At 40.6% G+C, this 20,509-nt stretch overlaps 1 protein-coding gene across 2 annotated transcripts in view; it reads right to left on the bottom strand.

The window, feature by feature from the left end:
* PIEZO2 (piezo type mechanosensitive ion channel component 2) overlaps positions 1-20,509 on the bottom strand; it is a 479,685-nt gene that overhangs the window by 239,845 nt on the left and 219,331 nt on the right. For both annotated transcript variants that reach the window (XM_055368035.2, XM_031003780.3), the window contains exon 4: positions 2,319-2,361. In XM_055368035.2, coding sequence (XP_055224010.1) covers positions 2,319-2,361 — 43 coding nt within the window. The remainder of the gene's footprint in view (positions 1-2,318; positions 2,362-20,509) is intronic.

Genomic DNA, 20,509 nt, shown 5'->3' with positions numbered 1-20,509 from the left:
TTTTTTTTACCTGCCAGGTGATGACCAAAGTCTACAGTGGAGGTCAACAAATGACAGCAGCCAAATCCTGCCTGCTGCCTGTTTTTGTAAATAAAATTTTAGTGAAATACTTTTACATCCAGTGTCTATGGCTGCTGGGAGGAAAGGCTGAGCCAAGGAGAAACGGGATGAGCCTGGGTCATCTAACTGTGCAGGAAACACGAAAACGATAGAGTGATGGATCTGTGTCAAAAGGACGAGAAGTCAACACATATATGTTCCCAAAGGCTGAACGTGAAATAATTTGAATTTACATGAAATGAGGGATTAGAATAACAAACAATATTGCAAACAGACAAATTCAGAAAGTAAAATATTCTGTAAGACAACCGATCTGGTTTCTTCAGAAGTCAATGATGTGAAGAAAAACGAAAGGAAGCTGGAGGGGCTGGGGGGCACTGATCTAAATAAAGAAGCTTAAGAGAAGTGATAATGAGATGGGGGCACTGATCTAAATAAAGAAGCTTAAGAGAAGTGATAATGAGATGGAATGTCTGGGCTTCCATAGCATCCTGTTGCAACCAATACAAACGACATTTTTGAGACGATCAGGAAATGTAAATATTGACTGGGTATTAAATAATGCTAAAGACTTATTTGTATTAGGTATGATGATGGCACTAGGGTTCTGGAAGAAATGGCCCATTTGTTTCAGAGATGCGTGCTGACCTATGTAGGGACGAAATGACATAGTATCTGAGAACTTCTTTAAAATGTTTCAGCCAAAATAAATAAAGTAAGTGTGGCAAAGATTTACTGGAGCTGGGAAGTGGATGGGTGACCTTTTTCTACTATTATCTCTATTTTTGTGTATGTTTGAGATGTTTCATAATATGAAAGAAGGATCAAGGGAAAGATGCTTTAGAAAAAGATTTCACATGGAACTGAAGCTGGGCATGACTTTCCATTCTTTCTTTTAAGTTGGCCTATGGGATCTGACCACCCCAAATCAACTTCCCGCAATACCTTAAGAATTATGAGCACTTACTGAGACAGCAAACAGCGATGGTGCTGATGTAGGTGTTGGTAGGGAAATAAATCATCTTTGAATCAATTAACAAGTGGCAAAGAAACTGCTACCACATGGGTCTGGTGATGTGCTATTCTTTATTGCTACAGGAGAAACAATGCATTTTCAAGTATTTATTATTTCCTTTGTATACTTTAAGTGCTCTGTCAGCTTGATCAATACAGAGACAAACACATTTTCAATATGGTAAGAAGAACTAGTCAAAACCTACTGTGACAGTAAAATGAAATTAAAATGACTTTTTTTCTTTCAATAGCTATATTTCCACTGAAAATTTGAGATAAGATGCTAAATGCCACTGGTAGAAAGCTGTGCAAAATGCTAACATTCATTCCAAGGTAGGTGGTTTAGAAACTGCATTGACCAGCGGGTGGAGTGGCTCACGCCTGTCATCCCAAGCCCTCTGGGAGGCCGAGCTGGGCGGATCACCTGAGGTCAGGAGTACAAGACCAGTCTGGCCAACATAGTGAAACCCTGTCTCTACTAAAAATACGAAAATAAGCTGGGTGTGGTGGTGGGCGCCTGAGATCCCAGCTGCTTGGGAGGCTGAGGCAAGACAATCACTTGAACCCAGGAGGCAGAGGTTGCAGTGAGCCGAGATCATGCCAGTGCGCTCCAGCCTGGGTGACAGAGCAAGTCCCTGTCTCAACAAAATTTAAAAGAAAAGAAAGAAAAAAAGAAAAAGAAAAGAAAAGAAACGAAACTGCATGGACCTACCAGCACATTTTCTGATGTTTTAATGAGTCTATTTTTGTTTCTTTTGGGGAGATGCTGGTGTGGAGATGCTTTTAGCTAAGAAAAACATCATCTCAGATTTTCACTTAAGGCTAATAAGATCTAACATTTTTAATAATTGGGAAGACATCAATAGAAATAGAAACTTTTCTGTTCTAAAACTGTAGAATTGATTATGACATATGAGGTGATGAAGCTAGGGGAGAGTCAACCATTTCCTGGGATTCTCTAATTCTGTAACTTACTTTATGTACTGTTTTACAGTTCAAGAGGTGTTTTCACATCAATTGCCCCATTCCATCTTTATTTCCACTCTGTGTGCAGGCAAGGCTTTATGAAGTAATGCTCTACAAAGAAACTGAGGCTTGGAGGGGCAAAATGATGCTTGATCAAGGTCATACAGTTACCAAAAGGGTGGTGACAGGACTACTGATTTATAATCAATAAATTACTTAGAAGAAATTACTTAGAAGACAAGAGTAACGAAAATGGAGACATGCTAACCCTTGCTTACCTTTCAAAGCCGATCTGCCGGAATGTCTTTTCCCATGTTGAGCCTGTAATGGAAGGGAGAGACATAATCAGTGCACATCAAGGACTCAGATAGTTTTGTTCGGCTTTTCCACACACGCTAGATATTTGGTTTTATGTTTAAGTAGGATGACTGGTTTTTCTTCAAATGCATTACTCCCCACCTCCAGTCCCAGATGACCTTTGTAGAATACAGAAAATTTAATAAAAAGTATGCATTTACAGAAGTTGAGTCCACATAGGGATTTAAGTGCATATAACCCGCAATGTGGCCAGGTGCAGTGGCTCACGCCTGTAACCCCAGCATTCTGGGAGGCCAAGGCAGGTGGATCACCTGAGTTCAGGAGTTCGAGACCAGCCTGGCCAACATGGTGAAACCCTGTCTCAACTAAAAATACAAAAATTAGCCGGGCATGGTGGTGGGCACCTGTAATCCCAGCTACTCGGAAGACTGAGGCAGGAGAATCACTTGAACATGGAGGCAGAGGTTGCAGTGAGTCAAGATCATGCCATTGCACTCTAGCCTGGGCGACAAGAGCAAAACTCCATCTCGAAAAAACAAACAAAACAAAACAAAACAACAACAACAAAATCTGCATGTGACAGAACTCTCTATGCCAACCCCTCTGGTAAAGCATTAGGCCACGCCAATAATTCTCTAAAAATCTGTGTCCTGCTCAGAAAAATATGGTGGAACTCTCCTGTTAAACATAATCAAACAGCTGTACGTTCTAAAATTCAACTTGTAATTTTGTGGAGCAATCTGGAAAGCCAGGTGACACTGAAGTTCCAACACATCACCCACCGTGCCTTTATCTTACCAGCGTTGAGCACAGAATTCACATATTCTTTTTTTTTTTAAGCTAAACATGTTAAATCAAAGGAACACAAAAATGCTGTTCCAACTGATATCAAGAACAGTATATCCAAATCCATAAGAGAAGGACAGCTGGGTATAAAAAAGACGTTATACAATTTTTCTATGTAATATTTCTTCCCTATGTCACAGGCATATAATAATTTTCTGAGTACCTGATATAAGGAAAAGTGCTAAATTTTAGGAAAAACCTTTTTAATAAAACTTCTGCATTTACCAAAAGTAAGGATTTATGCTAACCTGTGCCATTTGTTTACATTTTCCTGATGCTTAGTCAATGGTAAACATATTTTGATTTCAGTAACTATTGCAGGTAAATACCCACCTAGCCCTAAATTCATAAATTGTGTTGTGCACTAGTTGCTTGATAATCACAGCAGGTAGTTACTGATAATTACTGCCTTTCTGATAGAGTTACTTCTGTCCATAGGAAACGGTGGGTTCAGCACTGAGTCCCCAGCTAAAAGGCAGCTGAAAAGCTACCTGGCTTCTTTTCCTAAAGTCAAATTAAACTCATACGGTGCTTAGGTTTATTTCTTGAGAACTCTGCCTCAAAGGCTTCATCTTCGGATGGCCACTCAGTGTCTCCTAGACATTAGGCTTCCTCAAGAGGAGTAGGAGGCCCCAGGGCCAACTCTCTGGCCTTCTCTAAGGACTGAACTAGTCCCAGGAGATCATGATCATGGGGTTTTGCCAGGGGACCTGGGTTCATACTAGTTGGTCATGATGGAGTGTTTTAAATAATTTTGATAAATAATAAAGGACTAAATTTCGGATGTGGATTAGACACATAAACACATTTAAAGCAGATTCAGGCTTATATTTTCACATGAAGTCACTCTTCTCTGGCTGAATTCCAATATGTTTTGCTGAGTAGGAGTAAAAAAAAAAAACACAGACTTTGAGCTAACCAGCCCAGGAATTTCTCTTGGCCCCTGGCCCAGGGGAGTGGGTCCCATGTGAATGTCTTCTGACCTGTGAGTCACATGCAAAACAATTAAGAATCCCTTTCTCAGGAATTCTTTTTAAAAATATTGTTATTTTTAATTGACACATAATAATTGCACATATTTATGGGAACAGTGTGATATTTTGATACATGTGTACGATGTGTAATTCTCAGACAATTATCCTGCCCCTGAGATCCTAGCAATTAAGAGACTGGCAGAGAATCCATAACCTGCGGAAGCCACAGTGTGTTCAAGAACGGTGGCAACTGCCGGCCTAGACTACGAGGTGGGAGAGATGAGAGTCTCCTACCAAAGTGAGAACCAGATGGCCAAGCACAGGCCAAGTGTGGAGGGTCCCCGGAGGGAAGGACTGGACGGTGAGGAGGTTGAGATGCTGCTCGCCTTGAATTCTCTTGCTTCATGGAAGAAACAAAGCACCTTTTACATTTTTCTACATTTCCACTGTTTTCTCAGATATTTTCAGTATTATTCCTATTTTTTATTTTTAATAGGTTCAATTATTTTTCTTAATAGGTTCAATTTATTATTCAGGTAAATTTTTTAATTTAAATGATTTTGCTATACTATATTGTTAGGCTTTTTTAACAGGGAGTTTTAATTTAAAAATAAGCCCCACCTTCCTACTTCTGCGAAATGTAAACTTATTTAAACAGGCAGGACAAGTCAAAAGCTTTCGATGCAAGACACTCAGTACTCCTGAGAATAAACATTAGGCCACTCAACCAGGCACAACAGCAGTGGCAGAACGACTTCTTTCTATTCACCAGAAATCAACTTAATAATTTCAGTATCTGACATACCACAGGCTCATCATTTTTTGCCACTGATACTTTCCTAACCATCTTAACATGCTAGGTATGAGACTAGATATATTAAAATATGGTTTCTGCCCTCAAACTCCACATACCCTAGAGGTTTGGATTTTTATGTCTTTTGTGAGCACTTAGTCATGATGAAACAAGAAACACACAATAAATGGAACAGACATGTCCAGATCCTTTGGCACCACGAATATTTCTGGCAGCCCATTATTCAGTTGCTGGGGAATTCTTTCAAAGCCATTAACCATGCTTTACATGGTAAGGTAATATTATTCACTTTCGCCAAAGCAGTCCAACACAGGGAAAGTAGAGAAAACAAAAGTAGCTGGCAGACTTCCTTGATTCAACACTTTTTAAATGAGATTTATGATATAGAGAAGTTTAAAACATGTTATTTTTTTTTCAGGAAAACCGAAACAGCAACAATAATTAAAAGGAAAATATATCGCATGGAGAATGGATGTCCAGTCATCTCTCAGTATCCACAGGGAATTAATTCCAGGACCCCTGTGGACCCCAAAATCTGCAGGTGTTCATGTCCCTCATATAAAACAGTGTAGAATTTGTATATAAACTTGCAGCCCCCTGCATACTTCAAATCATCTGTAGATTAATTATAATACCTAGTAATAGATATAAATGCTATGTAAATAGTTGTTATATTGTACTGCTTTTTACATTTGTATTGTTTTTATTGTTGTATTTTTTTCAAATATGCTTTTTCAAATAATTTTGATCTGAGGTCAGTTGAATTTGTGGGTGCAGAACCCATGGATACGGAGGGCCAACTGTAATTCATAGAAGGGATTTTTTCCTTTCAAATCTTAGATGAAGCAGTTAGAAATAATGAACTGTGATTCTTCACTTTCAGAAACTGTCCTTTGTAGATCCAGTATCCAGTCAACAGAATTGAAATGCAGAGTGGAAGATGGCAGAGTCCAGACACAGTAAACAAACCTTGGACTAAATTGCATTCAGCTGCAGAGCAGGTCCCAGTGTCTACCACGTGTGTCCAGGGTGACAAACCAGCCTTTAAGCTCCTTCCAGGTAGGATGTTTCCTCCTGAATAAGTAAACCAGCCATCGCTCCTTTACGAATGAATCCGGCTCTGCCTGTGCATTCTCCTCTCACCCTCCCTCTTCCACCCTATCTACCTATCAACCTCTGTGGCTTCCATTTTCCCTCCTCTCTAATAACATTGCTGCACCACAATTAGCTACATGGGGTCAAGATGGAACCTCGGCCAGTTTCTGCACCTATCTGGTAGGAAGCTCTCTCTGCTCAGCTGCCAGAAAGCCAGGCTCACCCATGACCAAGTTTGCTGCCACATGCAACAGCCTGTGTGTAAGAGGGAAGAATGGGTCACGTGTGCAGAGGGAAGCAGGGATGGAGAGAGGAGGCTGACTCCTCATGGCATCCCCATCTGCCTCTGTGCACTCCATCAGGATGCCCTCGCCTTCCCTCACTTCCCAGTTACAGGGAAGAAAAAAATAACCTGGGTCACCTATTCTCATTTTAAGTCGGGGCTCTGATACCTGTATCTCAAAGAGCACTCAATACAGACAATGAAAATAAGAATAATTCCTTGAACATCCAAATTTTAGGTAGTAAGGAAAGCATGTTTAACAATTTCTAGCCATCTTTAGTCCTATTTTAAATCAAGAGTGGCATTTCCCCCAAATTAACATAGCAATAAAACAGTTTGCAGTTATTAATCCCTTACCAAGTAGGTGCTAACTTCCTATATATTAGCTAACTTAAGCTTCTCAAATATTCTGTGAAATTAGTACTATTACTACATCCCCTTTTCAGGTGAGGAAACCAAGGGTTAGAGATTAGGGACCCCAAGGCCAATGTTCTTATTTACTCATTGGATCGTCTCATCTTGGGAATTGTGTTCTGCGTCCAGAATTGGTGGGTTCTTGGTCTCACTGACTTCAAGAATGAAGCCGCAGACCCTCGCAGTGACTATTACAGTTCTTAAAGGTGGAGTTTCTAGATTAGCTAGTGCTGATTGGTGCATTTACAAACCTTTAGCTAGACACAGAGTGCTGATTGGTGCATTTACAAACCTTGAGCTAGTCACAGAGTGCTGATTGGTGCATTTACAATCCTTTAGCTAGACACAGAGTGCTTGGCAGAAAAGTTCTCCAAGTCCCCACCAGAGTAGCTAGACACAGAGCACTGATTGGTGCGTTTACAAACCTTGAGCTAGACACTGCTGATTGGTGCATATACAGTCCTCCAGCTAGACACAAAAGTTCTCCAAGTCACCACCCAACTCAGGAGCCCAGCTGGCTTTGCCTAGTGGATCCCATGCCAGGGCCGCAGGCAGCCAGTCCCACGCTGCGTGCCCCTGCACCCCTCAGCCCTTGGGTGGCCGATGGGACCAGGAGCCGCCTAGCAGGGGGCGGCGCCTGTAGGGGAGGCTCGGGCCTGCGCTGGAGCCAACTGCGGTGGGGCTCAGGCATGGCAGGCTGCAGGTCCGGAGCCCTTCCTCGAGGCGAGGAGGCAGAGGCCTGGCGAGAATTTGAGCATGGCGCTGGCGGGCCAGGAGTGCTGGGGGACCCAGTTCCCCCTCCGCACCTGCTGGCCCGAGTGCTAAGCCCCTCACTGCCAGGGCGTGTGGCACCAGCAGGCCATTCTGAGTGCGGGGCCCGTGAGGCCGCGCCCGTCTAGAACTTGCGCCTGCCAGCGAGTGCAAGCAAAGTCCCAGTTCCTGCCCGCGCCTCTCCCTCCACACCTCCCCGCAAGGAGAGGGAGCCAGCTGCAGCCTCGGCCAGCCCAGAGACGCGCTCCCACAGTGCAGCGGCGGGCTGAAGGGCTTCTCAAGCATTGCCAGAGCGGGCCCCAAGGCGGAGGAGGCACCAAGAACGAGCGATGGCTGCCAGCATGCTGTCACCTCTCAGTTCTAGTCTTCCCTTCCTTCTCCATATTCCTGTTTTTATTCTCCTCCCTATCATATGTCTCCTGCCTCCTGCCATCTGATTATAATTTTTAAAAAATACCTTTTTTATTCCACAAAGTTGTAGTGTCTGATGATGAATTCTGGAAGCCTGTGAATGCCTATAGAAGTTCTCTGTCATCAAACCTCCTTGCACACGACCTTCCATCCAGGCCCTGAGAATTCTCCTGTGTTGATTTTGTTTAACACTCCCCAAGTACAGGGGGAGTTCGTTCTGTACAAATATACATAGACAAAAGGTCATTCACCAATATACTCTCCGCAGCTGATGGAACAAGGGAGATTATTTTTTATTTCCTCTAATTTTTTTCTGTAATAGTGGTTTAAAACCACAGGGCTTTGCTTGTTACTTTAAATCAGACATCTGATTTCTAATAACAGCTCTGCCTCTGGTCATCTTTATTTCCTTAGACAAGTTACCCTTCGGTCTTTCTCCTCCCGTAATATAACACAAAAGGGTTTTTAACAGGCTCCTTTCATTTTGCAGTTTTATATTTTCATGAACATCATCACTGGAAAAGCAGACATCTCTGTCTTCATACTGTAAATTCATTATTCACTTGGTCATCATGTTTCTTCATTGATTACTTTTACCAATCATTCTTTCAATGGATTCATTGCTCAATTTTTACCACAGAAAAAAGTAACTTTGTTTTCCCTCTAGGTTACCTAATGTAGTGGTAAAACTGGTGGTAAAAGGAGGCACCGTTTTCATTTAATTCAACAGTTTTTCATGAAGCATGTCTCAGCCGCTGAGAGCCACCTGAATGTGGACCTGCCCCTCTGCTTCTTCAAAATAATCAGCAGAAAAGGATTAATAACTCATGGAAGTGGTGGTTTTTTGCCAGCATATTCCTATAAAAAGGGAAATATTTTCACATACTGTAGGGGCTGCCAGGCAGCTGAATATGTGGCCTGGCACAGAAATTGGTGATGAAACTAAAATATCAGGAAATTGTACCACTCATAACTTTTCTGCCAGAAGTTTCATTTACATTATTTTTAACTCTTCAGAGGAAGAGATTTTCATATCTAATCAAAGGAGCCAAGATTTTTTACCATGCATTGAACACTGAACATAATGTGAAATTCTAAGAGAAAAATAGATTTTTCCTCTCAATTAATAGTGACATTTTACTTTGCCAATATTAAGATGATCTTCTGTTGAAATTTAGCTGAAATCTGTTTAACCCCAGAAATGGCTGCTCTAATGGATGATATATACCCAAGGAACACAATTTTCTCAGCAAATTAGTAATTTCAGCCTTTTGGGTTAAATGGTGAGATCTATAAAATTTTCCAAGTCCTATTTCCCACATGAGATTCATCATTAATAGATTAAAAGTAATTGTAAAAGAGATAAGACAAAACATTATTTATCATCCCTTAACTGATAGTTTTCATATTTAATGACATATTGTTTTTTAAAATATCATTTTCACATTTACCTAATACTCCTGCGATGTCTGTTTTCCCCGATCTGATCATAAATATCTAGATGGCACAACCTTAAGTATATGACAATTGCTGTTGTTTATATTTTGCTTTTTATCCCATGTATCCTTTATCAGTTCTTTTCATAATGTCTTAATATTTTGTCATCTTATATGATGGGTGGGTGATCTCTTCATAAAAGACAAAAGTCAGAATTCATCAGTCTCACTATCAACATATGTTCAATGGTGCACTTTTCAAAATAAATAGCTTTATATTTTTCCTTATTTGTAAAATAACAATGATTTACAAAACATGAAAATACTAAAAATCTTTTATTTTTGCATAGACTCCCCCACACACTAAGACCAGCACATACAAAACACAACCACTCTATTTCAAATCCTGCTTTAATTACATATTAATATATAATTAACTCAATGTCTATAAATATAGCCATGTAATCACTTTACTGCTTATATAGTATTCCATAATTTAACAAAATTTAATTTCTGATTAATATGTAAATTTATATCTACATTTTTGCTGTTATATATAACATTGCAATGAGCAACTATACCTATATCTTTGAACATTCATTCAATTATTCCTTTAGGGCAAATTCCTAGGAGTATAATTATAAGTATATGTAAAATTTTGATTAACACTACCAAAATTCTAACCCTCAAATTTATTCAAATATATGTGCTCAATTGAATTTTTTTAACACAGAATTGAGTTTTTTATAAATTTTTATCTTTTACAAAACATTTTATTTTAACTTACATTTTTATAATTAGTAATAAAATAAATTTTCTTAGGTTTGTCAGAAATTTTAACATTTTATGTGCATGTTGTGTGAATTGTCTCTTCATGCCCATTGTCTATTAGATATTTGTCTTTAATCCTTTAATCCCAAATATGGCATATCTGCAGCCAATTCATTTGCCCTTTAGGTTCAAAATTTCATGTACTAACCTCCCCAAATAGAACTGATTAATGTTTATCATGATTAATTTCTACCATTTTAGCTTTTGAATTTTTCAATTTTCTTTTGTTGTCCCAGTAAGTGCAAACAAATATTATATTTCTTTTTGGCCCTTAGGAATTTTTTAATATCCAAATATGTCAACTCCAGAAGGTATTGAATGAGCTCAACACATGTGTTATGCCCTCATTTTGGGTTGGCCAGTCAGGCTGAAAAGACCCTGCCACAACTACTCACTCTTTGTAGAGAATTGGGCAGGTCTGTTCACAAACATCCATGCTTCAACACTCTCATCTATGCATGGAGGGTACTGCAACACCTTAACATTGTTTCTTTTCAAAAATTACTTCCATATTACTCTCAAAAGAAACATGAATCCTAAATAATTAACTCCATCATCAAATAATGAATTTTCCAAGATAATCCTTGACTACAAGATTTCTGGTTTAAGATTAGTTCTGATTGGCAGTCTATAACGCTTCCTCTACCAATTCCCACTAAAGTAGATGTAGACACACTGGAAAGTAGACACACACACACACACACACAGAGTAAGTTGAGCTACTAGTAAAAATCCCTTTAAGAACCTTGAAAATAGAATCGTAAAGGAATTTTCACTAGTAGGTCAATTTAACTGAATTGCAAAACTCAAATTATAGTGTTGTATGCGTATGTCTCCCGTGGAAACCAAGCAAACAAGCCAGCCTTAAAGAAGATACAAGTATATTTCATTCTTTTCCCACAGTGTTCCCCCTAATTCAGAAACACAAGATTCGCACTAACTAGAAACTGGGCAACTGTGTCCTTCCTGAATAGAAGCCTCCTTCTGAGAAAGCCAGACTCTTGCTCTTATCATTATCATGATCACCCCACCTTCCCCTGACTTCTATTATCTTTCTACATCTAGTCCCACTCTCAGAAACAATGGGGCAATTGGGCGGTAAGAGAGAGTGTGCATAGCATGTGTGTTGGGAATCATAGAAAGAAAGAAGCCAACCCCCACAGCCCAGTGTCTTTTAGGAGATACCGCACTCGTCAGCAAAAAGTTATCGGAACAGTTAGGGACTGAAAATTCCTAGCAATATCCAACATGAACACCGGAAATAGCCTAACTATGCGGTAATTATAAAATGTTTATATATGCTATTTAAATATAGTGGGTAGTATGTGACATTAAAATTAGATTTTTGATAAAATGTGATGAGAAAACTCAGACACAGCCTTCATGCAATTTTGTTGGAAATATAGTCAACATGCTGTTACAACTCGTTCATACCCAGGTTTCCATGACTTCAAGTTTTGTGTTCTTTTTCTGCTACTTCAGCAAGAGTATTTAGAGACACAAGACGGCCAATCATAGAATCTGGGGGAAATTAAGAATATTTAAAAAGCAGATCAAGAAAGAGGAACTACTTAAGACAACAAAAGGAGGTGTAAGAATGTGCAGGCCAGGCACGGTGGCTCACATCTGAAATCCCAGCAGTCTGGGAGGCAAGGTGGGCGGAGCACCTGAGGTCAGGAGTTTGAGACCAGCTTGGCCAACGTGGTGAAACCCTGTCTCTACTAAAAATACAAAAATTAGCCAGGCATGGTGGTGGGTGCCTGTAATCCTAGCTGTTCAGGAGGCCAAGGCAGGAGACTTGCTTGAACCTGGGAGGCAGAGGTTGCAGTGAGCCAAGATCCTGCCATTGGACTCCAGCCTGGGCAACAAGGGCGAAACTCTGTCTGAAAAACAAACACACAAACGAACAAAGAATGTGCATGGAGGAGTTTTAAGAAAGAGGGAGTCAAATCTAATAGAGGCCAGCTTTGATTACAGGTGATCATTCATCATAGGCCTTTTGGAGAAGACGGTGATGTGTATCAAAAAAGTTTCAGTGGAATTGTGGAAAAGATAAGGTGACGGAGCAGTGAGTTGTAAACTAAATGGAAGGTAGAGAAGGGGAGACAATGAGGACAGACTTCTCTGCTGCGGGAAGTCAGGGACCCCAAACAGAGGGACCAGCTGAAGCCATGGCAGAAGAACATGAATTGTAAAGATTTCATAGACATTTGTTAGTTCCCCAAATTAATACTTTTATAATTTCCTATGCCTGTCTTTACTGCAGTCTCTAAGCATAAATTGTGAACATTTCATGGACATTTATCACTTCCCCAATAAATATCCTTGTGGTTTCCTATGCCTGTCTTTAATCTCTTAATCCCGTCAGCTGAGGAGGATGTATGTCGCCTCAGGACCCTGTGATAATTGCACTAACTGCACAAATTGTGGAGCATGTGTTTGAACAATATGAAATCTGGGCACCTTGAAAAAAGAGCAGGATAACAGCAATTGTTCAGGGAATAAGAGAGATCACCTGAAACTCTGACCGCCGGTGAGCCAGGCGGAAAAGAGCCATATTTATCTTCTTTCAAAAGCAAATGGGAGAAATATCGCTGAATTCTTTTTCTCAGCAAGGAACATCCCTGAGAAAGAGAATACTCGCCTGAGGGTGGGTCTCTGAACTGGCCCCCTTGAGTGTGGCCGTCTTCTATGGTTGAGACTGTAGGGATGAAATAAACCCCAGTCTCCCATAGCGCTCCCAGGCTTATTAGGAAGAGGAAATTATTGCCTAATAAATTTTGGTCAGACCAGTTGCTCTCAAACCCTGTCTCCTGATAAGATGTTATCAATGACAATGGTGCCCGAAACTTCATTAGCAATTTTAATTTCGCCCCGGTCCTGTGGTCCTGTGATCTCACCCTGCCTCCATTTGCCTTGTGATATTCTATTACCTTGTGAAGTACGTGATGTCTGTGACCCACACCTTATTCGTACACTCCCTCCCCTTTTGAAAATCCCTAATAAAAACTTACTGGTTTTGCGGCTTGTGGGGCATCACAGAATCTACCGACATGTGATGTCTCCCCCGGACACCCAGCTTTAAAATTTCTCTCTTTTGTACTCTGTCCCTTTATTTCTCAAACCAGCTGATGCTTAGGGAAAATAGAAAAGAACCTATGTGACTATCGGGGCAGATTCCCTGATACTTCTCTTTTAAAAAAACAGAAAAAACAGAGATGGAAAGGGATGAGAATGCAGGTGGGAGGTGAGACAGACAAACTAGAAGATGAGGTGAGGCCAAAGGACAAGGTGGCCCTTGAGCGCAAGACCCATGGGAGTCCTTATAAACTGAAGGGTAGGAACCAGGGGCTGAGCAGAGGCTGACAACACAGAGGAAAGGACATTTCCAGATTCCTTAGTAGCTGAGCAAGGAGACCCTGAGCACGAGTAGAGGAGCAGGGCATGAACAGACAGAGGACTCTGAGAGCAGAGGAAACAGAAGACGACTGTCCTGGGGCCAGATGTGCAGCAGGGGATGTGCAGCAGGGGATGGGCAGGCAGGCAGGGAGTTCAGACAGGACTCATAAGCTGTGAGTGCATGGAGAGGCAAGCTGGCTGACTGTATTTACATAAATGCAGTTACTACAAAATCCTTACATAGATTATACTTTTCAAAGAACTATAACATACAGAACACCAAAACTATACAAAGTAAAGCCATCTGTTTTACGCAATTTAGAAAATGCTTAAGCATATGGCCATGTTCTTCATTATGAAGAATAGACCTTTACTGTGTAAGTCTGAAATTCTGAGCTGCCTTTGAATGGGCTCCATGATATGCTCTGAAAGCTACTTTAAAAACAAACCTCTGATACTCATTGGTTTATTTGTCTTCTGTCTCTTTCTCATAAAAGTTGACTATAGAAGACATTTCCAGTAACCATAATTTAAGTGATTTCAAAGCTAGATGAATAGGAGTCTCCTGCACCGTCTCATAAGCATTACATTTGCCCAGAAAACTGCTTAAACTTGACTTCAGACTGTTACTACACTCTGCTTCTATAACGGATCAGTTCTCTGGTTCATATGGAATTCTAAGACGCTTGCATAAGATTTCATCGTACTCATTCTTACATGAACTTCATGATATAATGAAATAAAAATGTAATCAGATAAAAATCTCTAGGCAAATTACTTCCTAAGTGACAAATCACTAGAAAGTGAGAATTGTTATAATTCCAAGTCTGTACTCCACCTCCAGGGATGTGCTTTCAGGAACAAAGGTGGATCTCAGCATTCCAATGAAGCAAGAGTGGCTGTGACTGTGGTCCAGTGCAGCAGAGGAAAGGCCTATGTCTGAGCAAGAGGCCACGTTAGAGAATCTCCCTAAGGACAGCCTGGCAGTCTTGACCCTTAAATGCCACAACATCTTTGTAAGTTAATATTTGCTTCACTTGTACTTATTTTCTAGGTCTCAAATATGTTTCAGTAGCTTCAATGACACTCAGCTTTTATCCCTCCTCAGAGTAGCTTGCTATTACATATACTTTGAGTAAACTGCACCCATGGTGCTCATCTCCCTCTGTCAGTTTTCTCTCAAAACTGTAAATGAAGTACCCATGCCTGCAATTTCAGCAGGGCAGATGGCAATGATTCAACTCTTGCGGCAAAATTAATTTGGCCTTGAATCCCCACTTGCCTCCCTGCCATGGGTCAGATATCATATTGGGACACATGCTGTAGTTCTATGAGTCAGTCAAGGCATCTCTAAAATGAAGGTCAACACACTCTTCCCATAACTGCAATGAGGATATGTAATCAAAGCATCTGAGCAGTCTCTGGCACAAAGTAGGTGGTAGATAAATGGTAGCCACCAGTAATTGAAGGTTCTCAGCCAGTGTTTAAATGAATAATGCTGCCAGACAGGCATGGCTCAGAAGGCACTTATTGTCCAAAGCCACCACAGCCCAATTCCTGCTCTCCACTCTGTCCCAACACACACACCCAACCCTTGCAACACACACACTCTGAAGCAAAGGTATGAGTTAAAATGAACATAAAGATGCTTTAGTGTCGCTTCTCTTTTTAATTTGGTGCACCGTTATGTTTTGTGGTTTGTTTCAGTTTATCCATGTTGCATTATATACTTTTGCTTTTAGTGTCTGTTTGCCAAAACTCCCCTGAAATTATCCTAGGGGAAAAGCATAGAATGTGTATTAAGGTCAAATCCATAAGTAACTTACTCATTTAAACTTAAATCCTTCATAAAGGGCTTATAAAAATATCCAGATTGGTGGTGTTTATGAGACTGTCCCTTAAAAATACACAAGAGAACATAAATGCAATGTCGGGGATTCTTTCATTTGTGCAGAAGTTCAAAGAGGTCCTATGTTGCGGCCCCACACGTGTGCTAGCTAAGGATGCAAAATGACTGAGAAAAGTAGCACATGCAAAGTCGACCAACAAGGTATCTTAAGAAACAATTGCATTTTTGCCCAACAAAAATTTCTCTTTTGAAAGAAATAAGAAGAAAATAGGGTAATTTCATTTTTCTTATCTGCCATGATTTATATAATACTGGCAAGCATTTCAATGGAGCATTCTCAGTTTCCATAGGTGGAGGATTTTTTCTTTTATATTCCTTGGGGCATCTTATAAGGCATTACAATTGCTTTGTACAGCTTGTGGCTTTCTTTACACTAACTACAAACTCCACCTTGCCAGAAGTGTGTGCCAAATAGTAATGTTTGCTTGTTAAAATTAAATAAAGAAATGCCATAGACACTTTGATAGTTAAAAATTTTATGAAAAATAAAAACTTATGAAGCACATTTAGTTTAAACTTACAATAGCAGCTTATTTCTTATTTTTCCTGAACATATGTCAAATACAAAGTTCAGACAAAAGACCATAATGTTTATTTATTATATGGAGGGCCCGGTGGTTTATAGTTCTTCATTTTTAATACAATTGATAAAAATACATGCCATGATATATAATAAAATAGTAAATGTATCGTTAAATGTGTGTAGAAAAATCTTACCACGTGTCACACACTTCAAGATTTTGATTTCAAGTATCATATTCCTGAGAACATTGCACATTTCTACATGATTAGTTCTGTCATTATTTAAATTAGCTTTGCTCTTAAATGTCAGGTATTACCTTTGGGTTAAAATGTTGGAAATAAAACAGACCCGCTAATTTAATAACATCCATGAGACAGGTAAAAAGCAAGACACTCACTCAATTTATTCCATAAATGTTGATTGATCCCTCATATATAATGGACAGTAGGATACAGCAGTAAACACGGATCTTGTGGCATACTGAGGGACAGATGCTAAAAATAATCAGGCTGCATGCACACACATTCCATGAAGAAAATAAAGAGGGAGGAGGTAAATGTCAAAATGCAAGGGTTTATACAAAAAGTGAAAGTTTTTTTTTTTTTTTCTGAGACGTAGTCTCCCTCTGTCCCCCAGACTGGAGTGCAGTGGCTCAATCTCAGCTCACTGTAAGCTCTGCCTCCCGGGTTCACGCCATTCTCCTGCCTCAGCTTCCCAAGGAGCTGGGACTACAGGCGCCCGCCCTAATCTTTTGTATTTTTAGTAGAGACTGGGTTTCACTGGGTTAGCCAGGATGGTCTCGATCTCCTGACCTCGTGATCTGCCCGCCTCGGCCTCCCAAAGTGCTGGGATTACAGGCGTGAGTCACCGCGACTGGCCAAAAGTTTTTTAATGTAAGCAGTGTTTTTTGTTTTTTTTTTTCCGAAAGTGACGGATGAACTGTAATCTGAGGTTTGATTTTATGGTTGTTCTTTCACTCATTCTAAGTTAGCTACACTCCCTCCAACTGGCTGCTGTTAGAGAAATATTAATTCTTCATTTAAGATCTCAGGCAGAAGCTCCCCAGGCTTTCTCTGGTTCAGTTTGCATTCCAGGGGAGAGCACTGGGGTGGTGAGAAAGCTACAGAAAACTAGTGCCTACACGAGTCGACTTGCGTCAGGGTGCAGGAGGTCACAGATCTTCAGGGCTTGGCCCTCAGGGGCATTCCTGGCTGACCACTGCCGGGGGAGACCGGGTGTGCTGGAGGCGGTGGCAGTTGCTCGGGATCTCTACCCAACTCCACATTCAGCGGCGTCACGTTCACAGCTTGGCATCGCCCATGGTAGGAGTATTTATGCCATGAATATCAGTAAATACTACAATCCAGATCTTTTCTCCATTATCTGGTTATTACAAATTCGCAGTGCACTAGTGGGTGGAACATATTTTTGGTGACTATCTTAGCAGCTGGACGGGCTCAGTTCAATCAGGCAGATGAAACAGGCTTAAAATAGGAGCCTATGAAAATCTGGGCCCAATAAATCAACTACAGAAAAAAGCAGTTCACAGTGACGCCACCTAGGTAGCCCCCTCAACAATCAGACTTCCATTTTATGCTAATTGAGCATTTTTTCCTTTTAGTGCTCAGCTTTTAGGTAAAGGAATAATTGAAAATGAAAAAAACTGAAAGCAAGAGCTGATGAAAAATATCATGTCCGGGCCATTTTCTGCACACTTGGCAAAATACCCCGTCCTCTCGGTAGGATCAGCCTGCCAAGGGTGGCAGCCACCACGACTCTGAGATGTTCTTGCTGGAGCAAGATTAAAGGCGTAATAGAAAGATTCTCAACAGCAAGGACTTAAAATGCTGTCATTGAGTAGGAAACACAATTAAACTGAACACCCTTTTGAATTAGTCCATTTCCTGAGGTTTTATCATATGTCTAAGTAACTATGCAGTCTAACGGTGAAACTGACACTTCCTGCCGCACAAGTTCTTCCTATCTCCTTTTGTGAAAGAAATAATACAAATGTCTTACTCATTACTTTGTTTCACTTAGTGGCCACAAGGACCAAGGAGGAGCCCTGCGTTTCTGACCTGGGTCACACGCGGGAGGAGGGGGCGAGCTGCACACTTCCTGGATGTCTTTGCTTTGCATCCTCTGTTCTCTCCGGAGACTGGCAGCCACTTTTCCACGTTATCTGATTCGTCTTTCAGATCTCTTAGAGGTCAGGGTTTTGCTTTTCTTTTTCCTATTTTATTTTATTATTATTATTTTTTAAAGGTGACCCCTTTGGAAGCTCAAGTTCTTGGCTCAGCAAAGCCTCCGAGGAGGACTCTGATTTACGCACAGAAATTTGAAATGGGTTAGATGGGATACTTAGCAGGATGCAGTTTCCAGGTCTGTTTAAAGGAGACAGGCTGCAGCGCAGGCCGTGGGTGGGGGACGCCTTGGCTCCCCCAGGCCATCGGAGAGGAGCTGATGTAACAGTTCTGTGACAGCCAAGTCTTTTCTTCAGATTCATGCTTTTTACTGATAAATATTGTGAACATTACATTTACACAAAAGAATGTCTGACTAATCTCTTGGCACAGCGCAGAATCCCTTAGTTTTAAATTTGAACCAGTTGAAAAGCAATCAATACACATTTAAAGAATGCAGCAAATATCAGACTTTTAAAAAGTCTATATATATATATAGTGTTTTCAAATCTGAGGTATTTAATCGTACCTAAAATGAAAGGTAAAGCGTTCTTAGACAAACTACAGAATTTTCCTCTCTCTGTGGTTTTCCAGTAGTCCAGCTCAAAGCAAGCCAGACCAGCGCTGTCTACAACTCGTAAGCTTTTCTGGGGTTGATAACTATAGCAGGCTCGCTTTATTTTATTTTATACTCTATTTGCTTTAGGTCAAATTGGAGATATAAAAACTGCATTTTTAGGGGAATAAAATGTGTAGAAAGAGGGCAGGAGACCAAACCCAAAGAACTTAGACGTGGATTAATGTATTTAGACTAAGGAAGATTCAAAATTTCATAAGCACACCCTTCCTTAATAACAATACCATACACTGGTGTGGTGATGTCCCACTCATAAGGCAGCCTTGCAGCTGTGATCTCACAAGAAAGCAATACTTGAAGGCTCATACACGCCATTAGGAAAGAAAGAATGAAGTCTCTGTCTTTGAATAAGTATCAGTTTCCATATTACAGTAAGGGAAAGGGGGGGTGCTATGAGGGAAAACCTGAAGCCTTCAAATCAAAGGAAGCTCCATGGACTCTGATTCCAGAGTACACTGTCATCTAAGAAAACGTTTCATCAAGCCTGTCAAACAGACAGAAGTCTTACCAAAGTCAAAACAGAGGCATGGCCGCTCCAAGCAAAGAGGGGCTGTTGGATACTCACTGCACTCATTTGCCAGCTTAGGTCTCTCACTGACAGGCACGCTTGATTTGCTGTATTTTTCTACTGTGATTTCCCTGTTCCACCAAGCACTCTGCACTTCCCTTTTGAGGGGAGGGAGCCAGAATTTTATCTTTTTGTAACGTCCAGTTCTTAAACAGTGCCTGGCACATAAATATTATAAATAAAATAAACACAAAAGATTTGTTGTAAATGAATAAATGTTATAAATGTGGAACAAATGATTTAGCCATTCGGATCCCAGGCCTTCATGCCATCACATCCTGTTCCACAGGTACGCATTAAATTCAGATTTTTCTGGATCTAACATTATAATAGCCAAAAGTTCCCCTTATTTATTAGTGACCTAGAGAGATTTGTGGCCATCTTCCTTGGAGCATCCATTTCTCCCCCATTTTACCGGCCAAGACATCTCTTCCCAGGCAGTAATTCAAAGAAGAGGAACATTTGGAACTAGCCTATAAAGCATTTGGGATGAAAGGTGCAGAGTAATGCAAGTCTACTCACGGTGTCCAAAGTCAAACATTCCCCCGTCCTACTTGTGCAAAACTTTTACAACACTTCACCTTCATCCCTGTTTAATGGTTTAATTCAAATGCATTAACAGGAGAGAGAAAAAAAGATTTTTTGGTTTGTCTCACTGCTGACTCAAAATGATTTACGGTACTTTGCTGAGGTTTTGGCTGACTGTGGTCTCCCAGCTGCTGTTGTAAAGGTATCCATGCATCAGTCTTTATGTAAACACTCACAGCATTAACCACAGCTGCAATAGAAATTAGAGCCATAGAAAACACTCTTGTTTGTGTGATGAGCTGGAGCACCTCAACTCACTGCCCTTCTGAAATGGAGAACTCAAGAAAAGAAATTAAAAGTGTGAGCAAGCTGCAAACGTGCACGCATCATATGAAGGTGTTATGGTGCTGCATGCATGGGTACCCCACATATACTGTTGTGACTGAGGCAATTCAGAATGCTATGAATTCCAGACCAGCGCAAAGAAACTCCGAATTATTTTGATCAGATTCAGACATGTTTTCCCATA

Source organism: Gorilla gorilla, chromosome 17, assembly GCF_029281585.2.
Source record: "Gorilla gorilla gorilla isolate KB3781 chromosome 17, NHGRI_mGorGor1-v2.1_pri, whole genome shotgun sequence".
NCBI lineage: Eukaryota > Metazoa > Chordata > Mammalia > Primates > Hominidae > Gorilla > Gorilla gorilla.
The sequence above is the reverse complement of the archived record's forward strand: the minus strand, read 5'-3'. Positions and strand labels throughout refer to the sequence as shown.